Source organism: Megalobrama amblycephala, linkage group LG5 (assembly GCF_018812025.1).
Source record: "Megalobrama amblycephala isolate DHTTF-2021 linkage group LG5, ASM1881202v1, whole genome shotgun sequence".
Taxonomy (NCBI): Eukaryota; Metazoa; Chordata; class Actinopteri; order Cypriniformes; family Xenocyprididae; genus Megalobrama; species Megalobrama amblycephala.
Genome location: NC_063048.1, coordinates 20565594 through 20583388, shown reverse-complemented (window position 1 = coordinate 20583388; position 17795 = coordinate 20565594). Strand labels below are relative to the sequence as shown.

At 36.9% G+C, this 17795-nt stretch overlaps 1 protein-coding gene across 8 annotated transcripts in view; it reads right to left on the bottom strand.

Moving 5' to 3' along the window:
- Positions 1-17795, bottom strand: part of slc8a1b (solute carrier family 8 member 1b) — a 134071-nt gene that overhangs the window by 75621 nt on the left and 40655 nt on the right. The window contains exon 1 of one of the 8 annotated variants that reach the window (XM_048191136.1): positions 9661-9822. The exons of the other annotated variants lie outside the window; for them this stretch is intronic. Coding sequence (XP_048047093.1) covers positions 9661-9740 — 80 coding nt within the window. The 5' untranslated portion in view covers positions 9741-9822. Of the gene's footprint in view, positions 1-9660; positions 9823-17795 lie in introns of those variants that run through there. 8 annotated transcript variants of the gene reach the window in all.

Genomic DNA, 17795 nt, shown 5'->3' with positions numbered 1-17795 from the left:
AGACTACAGGAACCACGGGGAAGGACACGCGTACACACACACACACACACACACACACACACACACACAGATACACACACACTTATCAGTGTCTCTGTCCTCTCAGTAGACTGGACAACCTGCCCTCAGCAAACAAAGAAAGAGAGAACGAGATAGAGATGAAGCAAGGAGAGAGAGAGGGAAGATCTATGTCATTGGATGCTTTTTGACTCAGAGCAGTTTGAGTGACAGAAGGTCTCAACCCATCACGACAATATTCAGATCCCACAGACACAAGACCCGGAGCACAATGTGTGGAGTGTGTGTGTGTGTGTTTGTGTGTGTGTGTATGTATGTGGCGGGTGGCTGTCCTTGCCTGTCCTGGCCACACCCTGCAGGGAATGAGTTATAAAAGGAGCAGAGCTGCCTACATACACACACAACAAACACAGTCTCTTGCTCTCGAAGTGTTGCTCTTTTTGTGTTACACCATCTCCAGGGTGACAATGCCACAACGAACACCCTAACCTTAAATCTGTCCTCAGCCTAAACCTATAATTTAATCTCTATCCACAATTCTAACCTCTGATCCTGTTTCCTCATTTAAAGCCTTATCTTTTACCCTAACCTTGAATTTTTATATTTCACTCAGTCCGTTCCAAACCACCCCAAAACTTAACTCTAACTTTAACCTTAATCTTTTAAAGAAAACCCAAAATTTATCAGACTCTAATCCCATTATCCTCCACACCTTCCCTTGCATTTCAATACAAAATCTTATCATGACATCTTGGTTTAGTTTAACCCTAAATGTTCATAGAAAAGATGCTTGCCATACCTTGGCAATGGTTGCCATCCAGTAATTTCTCAATTTCAAAAGCTTTTGCTCATTTCTAATGTAATTATCAGTGTTGACAATGTTAAATAAAAGTAAAACAAACCTGGTAAATAATAAAAAATAATAAATAAATAAAAAAATATTAGATGAAAAACTTAAAATTAGAAAATTACCTTGGCAGTAACTTAAATAAAAAAAAAACAATTCAAGCTAAATTGAAAAATGTAAAAAAGAAAATTGACAGCACATAAAACTACTACTAAAATTAAAACAGTAACTAATATATATATTATACTAATCTGTTCAAACACAGATCTTCCATATACTAGTGCTGGGCGGTATACCGGTTCATACCGAATACCGGTATGTGTCGCTTAACCAATGTTCAGAACGCGGCACAGCATCACTGTTTGAGAGGGTCCCGTTTCACTGTTGCACTGTAGCGAGAGCACAGCTGAGAGCGCATCACAGCCTATGGTAAGTCCAAAATCACCCCCTAAAGCCTCATTCACTATTTCCTACGTTATCCACTTATATTGTTCACTTGAAAGAGTGAATGAAAACGAGTGAGTGAATTCGGACAGCCGTTGTGTGTAGGCTACATCGGCTGTACACTCGTTATTGCAGTGCAATGTGGGATTGAATGAGTGCACTCAATAACGTCCATTATGGTTTCGGACACCACTACAAATGGCTGTCGCCTCAAATAATGCCTTATTTGAGGTTATAGGGGGCGATTTCGGATTCAGCCCTTGATTACAGCGGGGAATTCAAACTACACACGGCACGTGAGATAGAGTGGTTTTTGCGCAGAGCGCCGTGATGAGATTAACAACGTTCTCCACATGGATCATATATATATATATATGATCCATGCTCACCAAGGCTACATTTATTTAATTAAAAATACAGTAAAAACAGTAATATTGTGAAATATTATTACAATTTAAAATAACTGTTTTCTATTTGAATATATTTCACAAAGTAATTTATTCCTGTGATGGCAAAGCTGAATTTTCAGCATCATTACTCCAGTCTTCAGTGTCACATGATCCTTCAGAAATCATTCTAATATGCTGATCTGCTGCTCAAGAAACATTTAATGTGTACAATTGTACAAAATATTTGTGTACAATATTTTTTTTCAGGATTATTTGATGATTAGAAAGTTCAAAGGAACAGTGTTTATCTGAAATCTAATCTTTTGTAACATTATAAATGTCTTTACTGCCACTTTTGATTGATTTAATGCATCCTTGCTGAATAAAAGTATTCATTTCTTTAATTTCTTTTCAAAAAAATAAAAATAAAAATTCTTACTGACCCCAAACTTTTGAACGGTAGTGTATAATGCTACAGAAGCTTTGTATTTCAGATAAATGCTGTTCTTTTGAACTTTCTATTCATCAAGGAATCCTGAAAAAAAAAGTACACAACTGTTGTCAACATTGAAAATAATCAGAAATGTTTATTGAGCAGCAAATCAGCATATTAGAATGATTTCTGAAGGATCATGTGACACTGAAGACTGGAGTAACGATGCTGAAAATTCAGCTTTGCATGACAGGAATAAATTACTTTGTCAAATATATTTAAATAGTACACAGTTATTTTAAATTGTAATAATATTTCACAATATTACTGTTTTTTTACTGTATTTTTAATTAAATAAATGTAGCCTTGGTGAGCAGACGAAACTTCTTTTAAAAACATTAAAAATCTTAGTGGTTCCAAACTTTTGGATTGTACTGTATATATTATATACACAAATATATATCAGACATAGACCGGAGCGAGCACGTTCAAGTTTTTATGGACCTATTTCATATACTCTAGTGCTCTAAACATGAACCAGCAGCTTGTATGCGCACATACTGTATTTCATCACTTCTTCTTCAAATGAAATGGACCGTTATGCAAAGGACACTGAACTGTACGTCTGATCACGACCGCGATGACAGGATGGGTTATTCTGCTACACAGAAGACGATTTAAGTTAATAAATAGACTGGGCAAAAATTTAACTGCTTTATTCTTTCTGTGTTTAACTTACGTGTGTCATTTGTTCAGAGACTGTAGTGCTCTTAAATGTACTGAAAATATCCTTAGTTTAAATGTTCTTCCGCGTTTCTCCCTCGTTTTGGCAGTTTGTTGGTATATAGGGTTAGATTTTTGCTTTAGGTGCCCTCAACTCTTTTTTTTTTTTCTTATCTCCATGGTCATATTTCAATATTCATGTGTCTGTAGTGAGTGTGTTGCAGGTCTGTGTTTTATTGGTTGTTGTCTCTCCACAGCATCATTTTGTGGGGCTTTGTAAACCTGTATTAACTCTAGTGTGGAATTTTTCTACAATATTCACTCATCGTGACAGTAAAACAGGGCATTCTAGTCAATCTACTGCAGTATTTCCTCTCTCAATCAATAGAAAATGTGGTTAATGGCCGGTCATGCATAGGGGAAAAAAATACCGTCATATACCGTGAAACCGATATAATTTTGAAAAATACCGTGATATAAATATTTGGTCATACCGCCCAGCACTACCATATACTATATATTATGTATAACACTGGTAGGTCTATGGAAGATCTCTGTGTTTGAATAGTTTTAAATGTAATTTTAGTCAAAAAATATGGTAAAACATTTATAAAAGATTTCGGTTTTCCAGTTCATTCCTGTTGAGTTATCAACACTAACCAAGGTGGGAGGAGCTTAACAAAGGGACATAAAATGTATAAAATAACCATAACTTAAATGGATAGCATCTCTGCATCACATTATTCCTATTTCCCCCTTCTACAGCACACGGAAGGATCCAATTTATTACCAAAATGTTCATTATACCCATAAACATCACTGCAGCAATTGTAGGGCTACAGCAACTCAAGATAATAGAGCTAGCTAAAGATAGCTCTTTATTAGCAATTACAAGGATGCTAAAGGGACAGACAGCTATAAAAGAAATGACACTTTCCCCCTGTTGTTGTAATCTCTTCACCACAAAACAACTGCTGATATGTATACTCACAACTTCATCATTTGCCCAACTAATGAAATCCTCATATTCCACAAAAAAATAATCAAATTTTTGAACAACCCTCCTGAACATCCACATTAGACTCAGAAGTTTAATCAGATGTATTGCTGCTGATTTAGTGATGCAGTGCAAGGTAGTTTGGACAGAGGACGCTTAAAATTAATGAAAGCACTTTTTCAGTCTAATGGCGTTATTGAACAGTAAAAAGACGCAGCAGCTCTTTCCTGTAATTATACACCAGCGCTGATGGCCTCAGATCAGTAATGGAAGTAAGGTTTAGTGCCACCCCTTAATCAGTCTGATTAATGAAGCATATCAGACATTATTGATAACAGACGATACTTGTTTTTGCATAAAGCTTTTCAAAAACTGTCCTAGCAGAGATCTGAAAGATGGCTAGCCCTATTCGCACAGAATTAGTATTACCTGGTGACCTCTAGTCATTTGTGATAATTGCGGAGGTTGTCTGTGATCTTAATCTCATGTGAATCGGCCATGTCTGTAATTTGTAAAGTAAAAATTCCTCCACAAACGAACTACCATAATTTGCCAAACACTGAGGTTCTGTGATAATATTAGTCGCATGCAAATTAGCATCTCTGTGATTTGGTGGGGTCGTATATCATTTTTTCAAGATTTTTTGTTGCCTGACTCTCAACCAGTTTATCCCATGCAAAACTCAGATGGATGGAGGGGGGGGGGGGGTATTTCTAAATCACATAAGGTCCCCAGATAATACAAATCTCGTGCGAAAAGGGCTTGTGTGTGTGTGTAAGGGGCTTGTTTGTATTAGTCTGGCATGTTTTTGGAGGTGACTGGGTCAATGCTATAAATATGTTGCATGCTTTTTTGTGTGTTTGTCTTTATATGAAATGTTATAAAGCTGTAAAGGAACAGTGTTTGTGCTCATCAGCTCACCCAAAGCACAACTGTAGCTGTTATCAAGATCAAATCCACCAGCCTTGCAGAAAAGACCAGCATTACTGGTCCCCATGGGATGCTGGTGTGCTGGTTTGTCCCTATAGTGTTGAATGGTGAGGTAAACTAGTAAACTAGCTTTACCACAACTACCTTGCCTTTCAGTTCTACTAATTCACCAGCTAACAGCAGCACCTAGTTAGTCATCATACAATAAGTTACATTCAATACTATAACATCCATGTTAAAGCACAGCTGAACCGAAGCACTTGATCACAGATGCACAGCTGACACCTGGCTTATTCTGCGTGACAGAATATGATTGATTGTATTCATTGACATCAGCCGTGGGCAGCTAAAGATCCGATGAACGTCTTTTCCAACACTAACGACTGAAGATCAATGATACAATTAGAAGTGACGTTAACATCAGCTAGGACAAACAACAGTTAGCGCCTCTACTGATGCTCTCTAGAAGAAGAACAGAGTCAGATTGTCTAGTTCAGTTTGCTTGCTCAGTCAGGATCTGTCTCACTGGTCAGTTTTTATGGTTCATCTTTTATGGTTACGGTGGTTTCAGGTTCTTATCGGTTTATGGCATTTTAGTGTTTCCATGATACATCTAATACATTAAAGATGATTTCAATGCAGTCACACATGTTTGTTTTTCCATCATAGTGGGAACTTACTATTGACTTTTATTGTTTTTATTCTGATACACTCAGTTCTGCAGTATCTCCTAAACCTAACCTTCACAGAAAATTACATTTTCATGAAGACATTATTTAGTATGTATGGGCCAGAACTGAAATTCATACTGCTCTCGTACTGTACATATGATTGACATCAACTGTCCACTCAATTTAAACCCTTACTGTATCTCTCTCGAACCCCTACAGTATTTCTGTGAGCTAGTGTGTGTGTGTGTATGTTTGAGTTCATGCATGTGTGCTTCAAATCCTGAGGGGCTGGGTTGTCTGCCCAGATAACCGAGTCTACCCTTCAACCTGCTTCATTATTTATGTTCTCTCTCATTTCTCTCTTCCTCAAAAAAAAAAAAAAAGGAAAAGCAGAATGGGCAGAATAAGGTGTGAATGAGTGAAAGAGTGACAAGTATACAACAAGCAATAGAAAATAAAAGAGCGAGTGAGAGATAGTCCCTGGAATATCTATCTGCTTGCAGTCATTCATTTCAAGAGTAGAAGAATAAAGTGCCTCTGGCTTCCCAGCATGCATCGCTAAAGTCTTCAGCAAGAGCTGAACTCAGCCATTAGAATTTCCATTTTTTAAAATCACAAACAAAGAATTCTCAGGAAAGAAATTCACATAGTTAAACATACACAATTGTTTAACAATTAAGTTTTAAACAGGATTCAAATCTGCGTCACCCGCACAAGTGCCGGGCTCAATGTGGCCGAGCTAACTTCTAGGTCACAGCTCTGACATAAATGATTTGCTAACATGGTGTTCTAATGTGACAAGGCACAATGTGACACGTTTTCAGCAAAAGGGAAATTGTGTGTCCAGGCTGAACTTGAATCAGCATGACAGTCACAGCCAATCCAAAGATATTTTGTTTAAATGTACAATAAAGAGCAACAGTCACCGCCCACTTTTTCAATGGCCTTAGTTCCCCAAGTATTTGCCCGTTCATTTCCTCCATAGAGAAAGTCTTCAATAAAGAGTTCTAAGGCATGAACCAAATCAACCAGCGCTGAGATCATGAATCACAACATCTCAAAACTTTGGTTTTACTGTAGGTGAAAAAATATTTGAGAATCAGCGAAAAGACAAAGGTGAAAGAATGTGTACTTAACATCACTCACTAGAATTACTCAGCCCAATAAATAAATATAAAAAAATCGATAGTACATTCCAAAAAGAGATTAGTATAGAATGCAATATATTTTCAAATTTGATTACATCATTTGCAAATGCCTATTAGGAGTTCACTGCTTTTGGTGTAACAACAGCTTCTCTGATTGGTTGATTTAAAGAGTTTCCTTTTTCAGAACTCTGGGTATTGTAGTTCTTCAATTCAAATCAGCTACATGTTTTGTTTTGTTTTGTTTGTTTTTTAAGAAATAAAGCTGAAATAAAACTGACTTACATCTTCTACTGATGCATATATTATGTTATTTAATAATCTCAGAGATCATTGTAGGACTGTCTTGAAAGGATTACATTACGATTAAAAAATCTGGGGCTGGTAAGATTTTTTTAAGACTTTTTTTAATGCTCACCAATGCTGCATTTACTTAAATATTATTACTATTTAATATAACTATTTTCTATTTCAATATATTTTTTTTAAAATGCAATTTATTCCTATGATGGCAAAGTTAAATTGTCTTTTTTATTATCAATGTTGAAAACAGGTGTGCTGCTTAATATTTTTGTGGAAACCATGATACATATTTCTGAAAGTTCGGAAGAACAGCATTTATTTAAAACAGAATCTTTTGTAACATAATAAATGTGTTTACTTTCTCTTTTGATCAATTTAATGCATCATTGCTGAATAAAACTATTACAGGTGCACCTCGATAAATTAGAATATCATGAAAAAGTTATTTTTTTCTGTAATTTAATTAAAAAAGTAAAACTTAAATATATTCTAGATTTATTAGACGAAGTAAAATATTTCCAGACTTTTTTGTTTTTATTTTGATGATTACAGCTTGCTGCTCAGTATCTCATATTATTAGAATATTTAATTTCAAGTTCTATTAAATGACCATTCTCAGGGTATAAATACTGGGTTTAGGTCAGCAATCCCAACAGCAGTCATGGGGAAGTCTGCTGACTTGACAGTTGTCCAGAAGATGATCATCAAGACCCTCTACAATGAGGGTAAGCCACAGAGGGTCACTGCTGAAAGAGCTGGCTGTTCACAGAGTGCTGTGCCAAAGCATATTCATGGAAAGTTGACTGGAAGGAAAAAGTGTGGTAGGAAAAGATGTACAAGTGAAAGGAATGACCGCAGGCTTGAGAAGATTGTCAGGCGAAGCCGATTTAAGAACGTAGGAGAGCTTCAAAAGGAGTGGACTGAAACTGGAGTCAGTGCATCAAGAGCCACCACACACAGACATCTTCAGGAAATGGGCTCCAACTGTCACATTCCACTTACCAAGACACTTTTGAACCAAAGACAACGTCAGAAGCGTCTTACCTGGGCTAAGGAGAAAAAGAACTGGACTGTTGCTCAGTGGTCCAAAGCCCTCTTTTCAGATGAAAGTAAATTTTGGAAATCAAGGTCCAGAGTCTGGAGGAAGAGTGGAGAGGCACAGAAACCATGTTGCTTGAAGTCCAGTGTGAAGTTTCCACAGTCAGTGATGATTTGGGCTGCCATGTCATCTGCTGGTGTTGGTCTACTGTGTTTTCTGAAGTCCACAGTCAACGTAGCCACCTACCAGGAAATTTTAGAGCACTTCGTGCTTCCTTCTGCTGACAAGCTTTATGGAGATGCTGATTTCATTTTCCAGCAGGATTTGGCACCTTCCCACACTGCCAAAGGTACCAAAAGCTGGTTCAATGACCATGGTGTTACTGTGCTTGATTGGCCAGCAAACTCGTCTGACCTGAACCCCATAGAGAATCTATGGTATTGTCAAGATAAAGAAGAGAGACATCAGACCCAACAATGCAGATGACATGAAGGCCACTATCAAAGCAACCTGGGCTCCCATTACACCCGAGCAGTGCCACAGACTGATCGCCTCCACGCCACGCCGCATTGATGCAATAATTCATGCAAAAGGAGGCCCAACCAAGTATTGAGTGCATAGAAATGAACATACTTTTCAGAAGCCTGACATTTCTGTTTAAAACATCCTTTTTTATATTGATCTTACTAAGTATTCTAATTTATTGAGATGAATTGGTGGGTTTTTGTTAAATGTGAGCCAAAATCATCACAATTAACAGAACCAAAGACTTAAAGTACTTCAGTCTGTGTGCACTGAATTTATTTAATACAGGAGTTCCACAATTTGAGTTGAATTACTGAAATAAATGAACTTTTCCACGACTAATTTATTGAGATGCATCTGTAATTTCTTTTAAAAAAATGACCCCAAACTTTTGAAATGTAGTATAGGGACAATGTTCTACACATAGACAACAAAATTAATTTTTTGCTTGTGGTTGCCATGTAACTGTACACACAAACCTGTCCACATAACCTGCTCTTGATATTGGCATTAGTGCTCAAACACGCCCCTGCACCCTGGAGTGTGCATCCTCTCTGCGCATTCATAATTACCTTCCTTTCTATCAGAAAATGTTTGGCATTTATTGCATTTTTCTGCGCACAGCATGATATCCTCTCTCACTCTTTTTCGTCCTCACGTATGTTCTTCTCACTCTAATATAAGAAACTTGGCTGCACCTGTCGGGGCTCTTACATAACACTACAGTATGATACAACATCACTAGCACAAAACAACTGAAAGTGTACAAACATCTGAACTGATGCAGAGTACATTTACTGTGACATGGCAAGATGAGAACAGATCCAACCCTGCTGTACACGTTACTGAATTAGGAGATGGTGCATCTAAGACAAAAACCAGGGGAACACGTGTGTGTTGCCAGGGGCCTGAGGAGACATCTATAAATACGTTTGTGAACCAGGCCAGAGCGGAAATAGGGAAATGAAGCAGGACAACCTCCACTGAGCCAGGTTTAGAAAAGAAAGATTAAGACAAAGACACGACTAACAAAAAGAGAGAGATATGGTCTGCTTTATATAATATATGACACATCTACTCATGGAAATAATACATCACAAACGAGACATCTTTCATATCGCAATTGTTTTTCAAAGACACAGTGGGGCCACGGCCCCTCCAACTTTATAGTGTAAGAAAATTTTGTCTTTACTTACCATGATGTTCTTCCAAAAACTACTTCTTGCCCCCCACTGTAGCTCTCAAACGTCATTGGAAAGAAAAAGTAAAATGTCATACAGCTTTGGAACGACAAATGGTTAGTTCACCCAAAAATGAAATTTCTGTCATGAATTACTCACCCTCATGTCATTCCAAACCCGCAAGACCTTCGTTCATTTTCAGAACACAATTTAAGATATTTTAGATGAAATCTGAGAGGTTTTTTTTTTTATCTCCCATAGAAAGCAATGAAATTACCACATTCAAGGTCCAGAAAAGTATTGAAGACACGGTTAAAATAGTCAACGTTCTGAACCTAATAGAAGCTCTGCAATGTGTCTTCAACGCAAACTGTTGAATAAAGTCATTATTTTTGTTTTGTTTTTGCACACAAAAAGTATTCTCGTCACTTCATAACATTAAGATTGAAGCACTGTAGTCATGTTGACTATTTTTACCATGTCTTCACTACTTTTCTGGACCTTGAATGTGGTCATTTCGTTGCTTTCTATGGGAGATAAAAAAAAAAAATCTCTCGGATTTCATCAAAATATCTTAATTTGTGTTCTGAAGATGAATGAAGGTCTTACGGGTTTGGAACGACATGAGGCTGAGTAATTAATGACAGAAATTTTGGGTGAACTAACCCTCTAATAGTGAATAAATTACACCCTTAAGGCTTGTTCACACCGGGACGATTATCGCGCGCATTTATTGCCGACGTTTAACGCCTCGTGACCAAACAAAAGGCGCCAATGTGAGTGTGCACACCGACGCGCAAAACGCCAGCCGTAAAAGCGTCATTTTTTTTTAAAAACGCCTCGGGTTCGCTTTTTTTGGTTTGACACGCCGCATTAAAAACTGGCCGACCAATGAGACTGCCGCTTTTGTTCACGTGCCTGGAGCTGCTGAAGTTACAGTAAAACACGACTTGGTGGCGCTCAAGCACAAAACGGTCTTGCTGAGCATACAGTTACCAAGACGACGAAGAGGAAGTAAATAGACGAGGAAGACCCCTACAAACTATGGGTGCTCTTCCAGTTCTTGGCCACACCAATAGATGTGTATTATATGCCATTTTATTTCTGTATTTTTATTGTTTTTTTTTTCTTTTACATTCAAGAAATATTGTTGAGAATGTCTATTTCATAAATATGTTTATTTGCACTACCGTTCACTTGCACTACTGTCATTGTGACTTATTTGCACTACCGTTTCTGACTACCATGTCCTCATGTCACGTATATGCCATGTATTTCATTTCGTATCTGTATTTTTATCTTCTTTCATTTTATTAATGTCTAAATATGTTTTTTGCATTACCATTCACTTGCACTAAGCACAAGCGGTATATACTGTCAGGGAGTGAATTTGCACGTTCACTCTGCGCATCGCCAGAGAAAATCGCTTGGGTACGAACACGAAAAACGCTGGCGATAAGCGCGTGTGATAATCGTCCCCGTGTGTACGAGACTTTAAAAATGAGTTTTCATTTTTGGGTTACTTGAAATAAAAAAAGACCTTTAAATTACACATGTTTTGAAAGAACATCCACTGAGCAATAAAATGTCATCTGGGTAAACCAATAATCACAAACTGTACCAAAATGCAAGCAAAAACAATAGCTCTTATAAAAATGGCAGCAGAAACAAAAGCTGGCATTTTGGTAGAGCTAAAAAGCTCTTAACGATTACAAAACAGAATGAGACACTATCAGGGCATGTGCTCCCAGAATGCTCTAACAACTAACCCACTCTCTCTCCCTCTCATTCACACCGCTACTGGACAGTCAGTACCAAGAGACACTAACAGGATGGCAGACAGACCACAGTGACACCCTGACATGTTTCGACCCTGCGACTCACTGATTGCAACTCTGTGTGTGTGTGTGTGTGTGTGTGTGTGCTGACCGAAGGACAGGCTGATTGCGGTGTCTTCATGTTAACCTTTCAGACAACAGAATAAGTGGTGTTATAAGAGCCTTTTCTGCTTCTGTAACAAGCCACCCACATCAGTGTGAAGTGACAATACATTATCAAGTTTTTCACTGTGCTGCTGTTTGATTACCACAGGATTACAACTCAAAAATATGACATGTTATGGGAGGATGACAGATATAGAGAATTTATCATTCAGAGAGATCTGACATCCTCTGTGTGTCACTGACAATCGTATCTGGGGCATATATTTAAATTTTAACCTTCATACACAAATCCACACAAGTTTCCGATGGAAGATGTGTGATGGTGTTCTGTCAATAGAGGGTGAATCTGTCTGTCTAATCCTTTCAGTCAACTCTACCAAAGCTAGAAGAACAGTGAATGGAGAGAAAGGAAAGAGAGAGAGAGAGAGAGAGAGAGAAAGGGTGGATGAATAATGCAGTGGCACAGCACAGCCTCTTGAGTCCTCTAGACATCAAATGAAGGGATCAACACTAACGCACCTCCATGACTACAAACATACACACACACACATTTACCCTGCTATTTAAATTAGGACATCTGACATACAACAGACTTTTGTTTTTAAAAAACAGGTTTGCCAACTTACAAATTGTTCTAACTTCTGAGGACTATAAATAATAAATATAGCTATGTAAAACCACAAACTCAAACTGAAGACTTCACATTCCAAGCAGTTTAAGTTTATCACTTCCTCTTAAAAGAAAAGGCACACCCAAAAATGACAATTCTGTCAATTACTCACACTTATGTTGTTGCAAATCTGTGTGATGTCCTTTCTTCTGTGAAAAAAGGATATTTTGATTTTTTTTTTAAGTTTTTTTTCCCCATACAATGCAAGTCAATGGTGACCAGAATTGTTTAATTACCAAAATTCACCATTATCTTATGTAAAAAAGAAAGCCATACATGTTTGAAATGACATGGAGGTTAGTAAATGATGACAGAATGTTACTTTTGGGGTAAACTGCCTCTTTAAAATATTCAAAGCATTCCTTCTTTTCAATGAGAATGTGTGTGATTTATTTACATTTAACCCCACTTATAAACTGATAATTCATTCATTCATTCATTCATTCATTCATTTCACACAAAAAAGTTCAAATCATTAACATTTGTAAACCTGAAATAACACATGAATATGCAAAAATTAACATTAACCTAGATTAATAAATGCAGTAAAAGAATTGTTCATTGTTAGTAACCAGTGTCGTTATTAACAAAAACTAAAAACATTTAACATTTAATTAAAATAAAGCTGAAATCAAATAAAAAAATATTAGATGAAAATCTTTTAGATGAAAATTCCTTGGCAACTAACTGAAATATAAATAAGCTGAAATAAAAAGTAAATTAAAACTATTTAGAAAAATTATAAAGTAAAAAAATAGATATGCAAATAAAGCACAAGGACTAAACATTTAATATTGTATAAAAATAAAAGCTCAAAATATTACTAATAATGACCAGAGCATATAAACACTACTAAAATAACGCTACTAATTCATTACCTCATGTTAACGAATAAAAGCAAAGGGCTACCAGCACTCATTCAGTAAATGTACACAACACACAGATGGATATTTCAAGGTTTTATGTACATTCTAGGTCAGGGGTGTCCAATCCTGCTTCAGGAGTGCCACTGTCCAGAAGAGTTTAGATCCAACCCCAATTAAACACATTTGAACCAGCTATTCATGGCCTTACAAGATAGTAGTCCATGCTCTACCATTGTATAAAGCATAACGGCTAACTTGGATCACATGTATCTTGATAACCAATCACATTACAGCCTTGACACCATTGAATTTCGTTCAGAGCTGTGCAACAGTCAATCACTGTTTGTGGATACCATAGAAATGAATGAGAAGTGCCGTAAACTGAATCAAACCTGTCTCGCAATTGTCAGTAACCTCTTATAAAACAGTGTTTTTTGTTTAATGTTTAAATGTTAAATGTTTAAGAGCAAACATGTTTAAGATTTACCGATGTGCTTATAAATGATAAGCCGTTTTCCCACAAAAGCAGTTTATTCAGCGTAGTGAAGCCTCTCCTCCATTGACACACATTAAAAAAAAGGGCTTTTTGTTTTTGTTAGAAACTTCCAGGCAGGTGTGTTGAGGTAAGTTGGAGCAGTGGCCCTCCAGGAGCAGGTTTGGACACTCCTGTTCTAGAGGAATTCACAAAAACATGAACAAATAATGAAAATTAGGTAACGGTAAACATACCAAAAACTTAGTGGCGTAAATCAATCCAGCGTAAATCACTCCACCACTGCGATCCAGACTCCTGAATGACAATAACTTAATTTAAATACTCACAGTGCACATTTAGCACATGGATTACAGGGACACGCAGCGTGCAAAAGCAGTTAACTGTTAAGTTAGTTTGCCCCATGTGTATTTTTAGTGTGTGCATGTACACAAACATAAAACATGCCTTCTTAAACCAGTACATACATACAGCACATTACGCCGCACGCTTATTTCAGCCAAGTTTGCAGGCTTCTCAAAACACAAAGAGACATATTGAAGCACCAAAAAAGAAGATTCATGTGACCACAGTAAAACACCACCCATACATAGGCAGACAGACTCTGACTTTTCACAAAATATAATACATCAGATGAAAAGAGTTTTATTAATTTAAACGGTGTGTGTGATTGATTTCTCCCTCAGCATAGCACTGATAACTGGGACGAGTGTTATTATCTCTGCCTCCCAGGAACTGGACCGAACCAATCCATGAAGTCTTTTGTGTTGGGAAATTTTTTTTTATCTCAGCACGTCTCCATCTGCCGGCTTTGAAACGATGCATCCTGAAGAGGGGAAGCGTGCACAACACAACGACAAAAACGAGGGGGGGAGGTATGGGATAGCTGGACCTCCGAGAGGGCCAACTTCCTGTCAGTGGATTACAAACAAAACTGCCCTCATAACATGACTCAGCAGGATTAGGAGATTATCAGATGTCACCTCACACACACACACAGACTCATCTCACTTGATATCCCTCCATTACTCTTCTATATGGGTGATTCTTTACTTATTGTGAGCTAAGAACTTCTAAAATGAAACTACAGGAAAAAAATGATTTATGCTGACGGAGGAAAAAGGAAAAATATTTCAATTGTTATAAAGGATAGATTAGCATTTAACTTTTTATTGTGTTACTTTAATTGCCTTTGCCTTATTTTTAAAGTGGTCCAATTAAAGTTTTTAAAGGTTAACTTAGAAAGAATGCCTCTATTCTGGGTCTTGCCCGACTTTTCAACTGCCACTCTATAAAAATGTATAAAAAGCATGAGGGAAATTATATTTTGCACTCTGTTCTAAGAACCTTAAAAGTCAACTGAAATTTGTGCGTACAATTAGTATTAGTATATACACTCTACTGTTCAAAAGTTGGGAGTTTGAGACTTTTTTGATTTTTATTCCTCAAGAATACATTAAATTGATTAAAAGCGACAGTAAAGGTGTTTATATTATTACAATCTTTTTCAAATAAATGTTGTCATTTTAAACTTTCTATTCATCAAAATATCCTGAAAAAAATGTATCACGTTTTCCACAAAAATAATAAGCAGCACAACTGTTTGATAATGGAAAGAAATATTTCTTAAATACCAAATCAGTATATTAGAATGATTTCTGAAGGATCATGTGACACTGACGACTGGAGTAATGATGCTGAAAATTCGGCTTTGCCAATACAGGAATAAATTACATTTTAAAATAGCATTATCAAACTAGATTAAAATGTTTGAAGACAAACTTTAAGTTGGCTTGAAAAAGCCTAGCTAGAAAGTTTGAAGTAGTTTTAAAAGTTTGAAGTTTGAAAGTTTTCAGTTTGAAAGTTTTAGTTTAGTAGTTTTGATAGATAGATCGTTGCTAGGGTGTTGCTATGCGGTTGCTAGGGAACTCAAGTGGTTGCTAAGGTGTTGCTATACGGTTGCTAGGGTACTCTGAGTGGTTGCTAAGGTGTTGCTGTGCAGTTGCTAGGGTACTCGGGGTGGTTTCTAGGGTGTTGCTATGTGGTTGCTAGGGTATTCTGAGTGGTTGCTAAGGTGTTGCTATGCAGTTGCTAAGTTGTTTTGGGTGGTTGCTATGAGATAGATAGATCATATTAGAGAGAGATAGATAGATTATGAGTTATGAGTAGATTTATGAGTTTCAATGGATTAGAAATAGTACATAGAATGGCACTTGAGTCTAATTGAGTTTGAGTCTAATGGGCTTCCGTAGTTTAAATTTGAATTTTAATAGTTGGAATTTGAAAGTCTTGGCTCATTTGAACATTCCGTCAATGAAAGTCAATGGGATTTTTCCGAGCTTTAACAGTCATTTTTAGGAAAACCGTAAGTCGGATAAGTTAGAAAAGATATAGCACACTAAGTCAGAACAGTTTGAAGGTCTGACCCGAGTTTGGAGTATGTAGAGTTAAAGCTCTAGGAGGAGTTAAAGTTGGAAATTTTAGTCTCAGAAGAAAATAGCATAACAGTAAGTTGGCTTTTTCAAGCCAACTTAATAAATGTAGTCTTTCAAAAACATTTAAAAATCTTATCAAGCCCACACTTTTGAATGGTAGTGTATTTGACAGTTTGAAGATCAGAAATGTGATACATTTTCTGATTTTTTTTTTCATGATCTGAGAGTAGTTTTTCGCTGTCATTACCAAAACAATTAGTAATTGAAAAAGATCATTCAGATACAGTATTTTCATAAATCTTTTCATGAATTGACTGCTGAGTAACTCGAAAGTCCAAGGTTTATCTCCAAAAAAAGAAATGTAAGACATGTAAGAAATGTCACTGTCATTACATCATTTTCATCATACCGACCAAAAATTCTTGTGATCTTACATTATAGGCAAAATCCATTCAAAAGGGATAGTTCACCCAAAAATTTGTTGTTCCAAACATGTATGAATTTATTTCTTCACCTGAACAGTGAACACAAAAAGAAGATATTTTGAAAAATACGGGTAACCAAACAGTTGGCCACACTGACTTCCATAGCATGGAAAAAGATCAACTGTTTGGTTACGACATTTTTTATAGTATCGTCTTTTGTGTTCAGGAGAAGGAAAAAATACATACAGGGCAAGTAAACTTGAGGGCAGGTACATTTTTGGGTGAACTGTCCCTTTAATTATTTCCCATTATCAGATTTTTAGATAGATAAAAGTAAAAGTATAATTGTAAGAATCAACAACATACAGAGACATGAAATTACAAATAACGTCAGTATGTGTTGCTGGACTGTGTGAGTGTTCTTCACATTAAAGACTTACGAAACTAAAAGTTGAAATCCAACAACAACAACAACAAAAAGTGTTATATATCACATGAATAAGAATTTAAACAAATTAGAACTTTTTTTCTGTCTTTCACTCTCTGTTTCTCCTTTCCCTCTCTGTCCTTTTTTTCTACTCCTCCTGCCTTTCTTCTTCTATAATGAGGACGGATTGCTTCTTCTGCTTGTTTCAACATCATGAATCTAAAGCTGAGCTCATTACCAAACCCAAGACATTTAATAACCTCCTTTTCAGAGAGCTAATAAGCATTAATGCACCCCCGTTCGCTGCAGGCCAGTGTGTGAATTGACATTCAGCAAATCACTGGTGTCAGCCAGAGGAATAGCCCTCACTTTCAGCCCAACTTGGGGAACCTCACTATAAAACGTGCCTCATCCAACCGTGCCTGGATTTGTTCGGAAGGAAACAGGACCTGCAGGCCACCGTAGATTAGTGCAGGAAGTTTTAATCCTGTGAAAAAGTCACAGGAGAAAGATCAGCAGCTTAAAAGTTCCACTGCAGAAGGCGAAAGGCCAACTCCAAAGAAGTATGATAGCTCAGACTTTGTGAGTTTAAGTGTGTGTGTGTCATAAGTCTAGTAAAGGTGTGTAAAATTGATCTAATCCAGGGGGATCGGTCTCCACCGGCAGCAGGATTTTCCTGCTCCACTAATCTTTCAAGAGAACCATGCCAATGTTTCCACCCGCACCAGCTCATTTATACAGCACCCCTCTTTGCCTCCCTCTCAGCACTATTTTCTCCCACCAAGTTTCTCTTTCCTCATTTGAATGGCAGCCACTCCATCACATCTGTTGCTTAGTGATTTTTTTTTTTTTTTTTTAAAGTTCAGCTCTCTCTCTTTCCCATATACATAT